Raw genomic sequence first — 6,895 nt, 5'->3', positions numbered from 1 at the left:
GTTTACATATCAATTCTCCTCAGTACGCTGGCACTAACAACATTTTAATTTCTAAATTGTATGCATGTTAATGTATGCATATTTAAATATAATTTGTTGATCAATAAATACAATTTAAATTGAAATTGAACTTTAACGTTTAACGATTCTAATATAAAAAAAAACCTGTATAGCTCTAAAATTTTACGAGGTCATGAAATAAATTTTGTAATAAAAGTTTAATATGAAGTTGAAATATTGAATTACTTTGAAAATAATAACTTATAAAATATATAAGAACTTTTTACAGAATTATATATATTTAAGTATATTTTTTAAATTATACAATTGCACATAATTTCAAATATTGCTAGTAAACCTGGAAAATATATGAAAAATATTCAAAATATATAAACGATTATTAATCAAAAAACAACCATATTTTAGGCTTTACACGTCCCTTGTATTTTTAAATACACTGGCTCACTCGCCATTCGAATATATTCGTTATTATTGTTATTTTTTTAATAATATAATGTAATGTCTAACGCACATTATTGATTTTAATTTACAAATAAATTAATTGTTATCGTGATAGCTTAATATAAGCTTTTGTGATCTCACTATATTACGAATGCTTAAGTTTGTGATTATCATTATTCATTATCATTTACGCTTGCGCTTCGCATATTTTAAATAAATCTTATAGCTGTATATTAAATTAAATTGTCATAGAATAAAATAAAAAAATAAAATATTTTATCCATTTCAAAGCATTAGCGCGAACCAACAGGACAGAGGCAATGTTTGACAGAAAATATGTATGTGAAGTGCTGCAGTTTCGTCTGCCTAGAACTACATACACACAAATAAATAATCGGTGTCAAATTTGTAACGATTCTGTAAGAATTAACTTCATCAGTTACCCGTGAATAGCGATATACTATTTTGATGAGTATTTTTGAAATGTGATAATGAATATGTTCAATGTCGCATATTACTTTCTGACTTTACGACTGTTTTATGCGGTGAGTTTTCAGTTTGTTCTTACAGAATAATCCGACAATACGCAATTAAGGTTTTCGTTGTAGTAAAATGTCTTAAATAGCAACTTTAAAGCATGCACACCAACATAGTGGTCGCCATTTGCTTTACCCATAATTGAGGGAAAACTTATTATTGCCAAATGACAATTTGAATTTCAAGTATAATATTGTGGCAAAAGGAGCTATACTTTATACGTTTTTTTTTTATTTTTACGTTTATACTTTTTCTCATACCCAGCGACTGATCTACCTAAATAAAATTTATACAAAATCACAATAAAAATCATAAATCGTTTTATCTCGCCTATTTATAAAATGTAACCAGCCATTAATTTTGATAAAGATAAAAATATTCAGCCTAAAACATTTATTTATTTACAAATTATACAGATTATGTTGAAGTTATCTATGAATTTTATACCAATAATAAATTATTAGTATTTATAATATGTGTTATTGAAATTCGCCTGTTTTTATTGAGATAATATTGAATTTTTTTTTTGTGCACAAATATGGCACTATGCATTATACATTGATTTACATAAAAAGTTATTTAAAAAAATACAATCATGTTTATTGAATGAAAAGGAATGAATCGTTCCTTATTTAAAAATAGTTTTACTTATACATAATTTAAAGCATTTACAAATGTTTTAATTCAAATTATGTACAAATAAAATAATTTTTTAAAGATTTTTTTATGATTTCCTAAATTTTAACTAATTTTCGAAGTATGAAATATTTGATATTAAATAATCGTTTGTATTTTCAAAATTATTAACATAAATTATTTTTGATCGAATTTACATTAAAAGTGCGGCGAAATTTTGTGTTTCAGTCCATTCGTTGTTATTTTGAAGGAACTTCTTATGTTTTAATGTAGCAATTGTATTGTTGACTTCATATCAAAAACCCTTCGATCTTTTTAATATAATAAGAAAAAAAAACTAATTTTATTATTTTAAATGAAATTATATACAATGTAACGTAATTATAAAGCTATAATACAGAATTTGAAATATATTCAATATAGCACCTAGCACATACAAGCTGTTTTTTTAATAACCTCAAAGGTATACAAGTATCAACTTGATCATCATTTAAAATTTCCAAAAATACAATTCACTTATAATAATTAACAACTAATCTATCTACTTATATACATAGCCTTTCCGTAAATTCCAAATAAAGACAAACAAATTCAATTTTAATTTAATTTTATGTTATGACTTTCATTCCAATCTAAAATTATTAGTAAAAAAAAATTTATTGTATTGTTTGGTATGTCGATTTATTTCAAGCCCTTATTATATGAAATTTCAAAATTAACATCAAAATAAGGTGCGATACCAAACGGTTATATTATCTTCTAGTAGATATTTATGTCAGTGCGTTTGTAGATGTGCTGCACAAATAGGGCCTGACATGTAATTGAATGTCACAAAATCTTGTACTAAACCAGATTTTATTTCCAATTGTTTCTGTTTAATGTACTGTCCTGATAAGGTCTTTACTAATATTATTAGACATACGTAATGTTAAATTCGTTAACTTCAAAAACCTTACCGATTTGGAAAATACTTGCCCTAGTTATTTATTTAGAAAGGCTGTACAACTTAAGGATACGATCCGAAGACACGAAGCGTTAACAATAAATATCAGCCAATCTGGCCAAAATTGTTAGTATTCATCGTATCTGATCAGGCATTATTGGCTTCTTCGTTATTAAGAATACTTCTTGCACTGTCCAAGAATAGAGAGAACCAACTATTTACACATACTATCTTCAACAGAATCCTGGATTTGTATGTTCAATAACACATCTCTTACAGTACTTCTTCACCGCTCTGTAACCTCGTAATGTGACTGGCGTATCTTGAATGTTCAATTGCGTAAGGCCTCTACAGTAATATGCAACTGCTTCAAGACCGTCATCACCTATCAATTCGCAGCCTCTTAAAGCCAATTTCTTTAGATTTGGACAGCATCGAGCAAGTATCTGTTAAAAAAATAACTTATTTTAATTCATGGTATAATTTACGGCCTAACTTATAAACGTTGCTAAGCGGGTGATTAGTTAAACATTCTGTGTCATCTTCTTTCGAATGTCAAATCAATAATGATAGAAAGAGCTAAAAGAAATATAACTAAACAACTGCTAATCAACGTTTATGATTAAGACCGTTAAGCATTAGTATAGATTAGAATATCTATCTAGAAATAAAGAAATATAAGTTTTATTTTTCTAAACTAATTTAATTAAAAACATTTATGTTTTTTTTTATTGATTATAGTATATACTTTAGAAGAAAAAAATTATCTAGTGTCACTTTTGAAATTCAAACAGTAATGCGCCAAAATTCAGTGATTATTTTTTATTATTTTCTTATGTACCTGTAAACCAGCTTCAGAAACATCAGTGGCACCAAGATCAAGAGCTCTTAACCTCGAGCACCCTCGTCCGATAGCTTCAACGCCGTCATCACCAAGCGCACCGCAACCTCTCGCATTCAGATATCGGAGCTTATAACAACGCCTTGCTAATGTGCTTATACCCGAATCGGAGACCTAGAATAAAAATTATATACATTACAAGTTGCTACCCGTGATATCCTTGGTTACGTATTCAATTTCTTGCAACGAGTCGCATATTGTAACAAAACAACTTACTAATGCTTCATCGAAATGTGACGATAATTAAATCAAAAATATTTTATTCAAATCGACTTTTATAAGTATTTATGAATTAGCAAGCGCTACCGCAGGTTTGGAGTGTGAATTCTACCGAGAAGAACCGACAAGAAACTTATTAGTTACTCTTTTTTTCTTTTTCGTTTAAAAACAAATTTGTATAAATTACAATAAACAAGGTAAGATTAAATCTTAAATTATTTCTAGTCGGAAAAAATTAAAATTAAAAAAAAATCCTCGAGAGATGTATATATTCTATACTAGTTTCATGCAAATACTTTTATATTTACCAATTAATAGGTTCGTTATATTATTGTATATAATATACTTGTAGTTGATTAAAAGCTTCGATTTAATAATCGCTAATTTTATTTATTAATAAATAAATAGAATAACCAATAAGCATCTTGCAAATTTTTCTTAATTTGCAAGATGCTTATTGGTTATTCTATTCCCCTCCATTAATGGCAGATGCGCCCAAAAAAAAGGCCCCCAGTTACCGGCAAGCCCGCTAGGCCCAACCAAGGTAGCGGTCGCGGTATCGGCAGGGCAAGGGGTGCTAAGAATCACCGGTTCACGGCAGGCTACCGTATAAAACGACTAAAAATGGCAACGTATAATGGACGCTCGATGAGGCTGGACCATCACCTCGCCGAATTAGAAGTAGAGTTAAGTCATATAAACTGGCATATACTGGGGTTATCTGAAGTCCGAAGACAGGGGGAGGACACGATAACTCTAGAGTCCGGTAACTTACTCTACTTCCGCGAAGGTGATAACCTCTCCCAGGGTGGTGTCGGTTTTCTAGTCAAAAAGGATCTCATTAGCAGCATTGTGGAAATCAGTAGTGTGTCGAACCGGGTAGCGTACCTTGTCCTAAAACTTTCCGACAGGTACTCCCTGAAGGTCGTACAGGTATATGCGCCAACTTCGACATACTCTGATGATGTGGTCGAAGCGATGTACGAGGACATCGCAAAGGCCCTCAACGACACCTCGAAGGCCCACTACAATGTTGTTATGGGAGACTTTAATGCTAAAGTGGGAGTACAAGATAGCGGTGAATCGAAAGTCGGACCTTACGGCTTGGGCTGCAGAAATCACAGGGGGCAAATGCTGGTAAACTTTCTCGAAGCGCAGGGGCTTTTTTTGATGAATTCTTTCTTTCAAAAGAAGCCTCAGAGGAGGTGGACCTGGCGAAGCCCCGGTAACGTGACAAGGAACGAGATAGACTTTATCATTTCGAATAAAAGGCACATATTTAGAGATGTTTCAGTGATCAACAGGTTTAATACCGGAAGTGATCACCGCTTGGTTCGAGGCACTCTAAATATCAACTTAAAAGCCGAAAGATCGAGAATGATGAGGTCTACCCTCCGACCTACCATGCTCCAAGCTGCTCAAGGCTCCGAAAAGTTCCAAATGGAACTTCAAAATCAATTCACCGCGTTGGAAACCATAAGCAGCATTGATAAGAGAACCGACACGCTGGTCAAAATACTGCAAAACACATCCCGCAAGTGTTTTCCGCCACAGAGAAGAGACAACGCACCAAAACTCTCTGCTGAGACACTCGAGCTCATGAGAAAACGACGAGAACTACCATCGTTTTTGTCAGATAAGGCCTTAAACCGAACAATAAAAACGCTGACGCGACGCGATCTCCGACGCTCCAATACCCGTGCCATCAAGGCTGCGATTGAGCAAAATCGGGGATCGAAAGTGTTCGCTCGCAAGTTTGGGAGGCCGCGTCTGACAAAACTTAAAACTGAAAATGGTGGGGTCGTTACCTCTAGGCCTGAGATTGTCGGAGAAGTAGAGAGGTTTTATGGGCAGTTGTTCTCTTCAAGATCGGATAAACCCGTGGGAATCAGTATTGATGACCAGCGCGCCCCTCTTATGCGCCATTACTCCGAGGAGCTCCCGGTCGTTGACCAAGGAGAGATTAGGGCGGCTCTAGAACAGCTTAAAAACAACAAAGCTCCGGGAGATGACGGAATCACAACAGAGTTGCTTAAGGCAGGCGGGACTCCGGTCCTGAAAGAGCTAGCAAGCCTCTTTAATTCCGTCATCCAACATGGCAAGACCCCGGAAACGTGGAGCGGGAGTGAGGTGGTACTGTTTTTCAAGATAGGTGATAAAACCCTCTTGAAAAACTACAGACCAATCTCCCTCCTGAGTCACGTGTATAAGCTGTTCTCAAGAGTCGTCACGAACCGTCTCGCCAGACGACTTGACGAGTTCCAGCCCCCAGAGCAAGCCGGCTTTCGATCAGGCTACAGCACCGTGGACCACATCCATACTGTTCGGCAGATTGTGCAGAAGACCGAAGAGTACAATCAGCCGCTGTGTATGGCATATGTGGACTACGAGAAAGCCTTCGACTCCATCGAAACCTGGGCAGTGCTCGACTCATTGCAGAGATGTCATATCGATTGGAGATATATCGAGGTACTGAGATGTCTGTACAACGCCGCTACAATGACTGTCCACATCCAGGACTGTAAGACGAAGGCGATCCAACTGCGCAGAGGGGTGAGACAGGGGGATGTAATATCCCCGAAACTGTTCACCAACGCGTTGGAAGACGTTTTCAAAACGCTGGATTGGACTAGGTATGGAGTCAATGTAAACGGCGAGTACATCTCACACCTTCGATTTGCCGACGATATCGTCATCATAGCAGAGTCGCTGGAACAACTCACCGAAATGCTGCGTAGCCTAGGCGAGTCTTTCCGGCGTGTCGGTCTCGGTATGAACTTGGACAAGACCAAGGTCATGTTCAATAGGCATGTCGTGCCGGGACCGATATACGTCGAGGGGAAACCTCTCGAAGTTGTTAGTGAATATACCTACCTAGGACAGATAATACAAGTCGGTAGGAACAACTTCGAGAAGGAAGCCGATCGAAGAATTCGCTTGGGATGGGCAGCATTTGGCAACCTTCGTCAAGTCCTCAAGTCGTCTATACCGCAATGTTTGAAGACGAAAGTCTTCAACCAATGCGTCTTACCTGCCATGACATACGGTGCCGAAACGTGGACACTAACTGCGGGACTAGTCCACAAATTCAAAGTCGCTCAGCGTGCTATGGAGCGAGCTATGCTCGGAGTATCTTTGAAGGATAAGATCAGAAATGAGATTATCCGGAAAAGAACCGGAGTCACCGACATAGCTTG

At 35.8% G+C, this 6,895-nt stretch overlaps 1 protein-coding gene across 1 annotated transcript in view; it reads right to left on the bottom strand.

The window, feature by feature from the left end:
* Positions 1–1,785: 1,785 nt before the first annotated feature.
* Positions 1,786–6,895, bottom strand: part of LOC126776501 (F-box/LRR-repeat protein 7) — a 46,964-nt gene continuing 41,854 nt past the window's right edge. Inside the window, exons 7-8 of the mRNA XM_050499078.1 lie at positions 3,420–3,593; positions 1,786–3,024 (exon numbers count right to left, since the gene is read on the bottom strand). Of these exons, the coding sequence (XP_050355035.1) occupies positions 2,812–3,024; positions 3,420–3,593 (387 nt within the window). The 3' untranslated portion in view covers positions 1,786–2,811. The remainder of the gene's footprint in view (positions 3,025–3,419; positions 3,594–6,895) is intronic.

Source organism: Nymphalis io, chromosome 20 (genome assembly GCF_905147045.1).
Source record: "Nymphalis io chromosome 20, ilAglIoxx1.1, whole genome shotgun sequence".
Taxonomy (NCBI): domain Eukaryota; kingdom Metazoa; phylum Arthropoda; class Insecta; order Lepidoptera; family Nymphalidae; genus Nymphalis; species Nymphalis io.
This window is presented reverse-complemented; position numbering and strand designations above follow the sequence as displayed.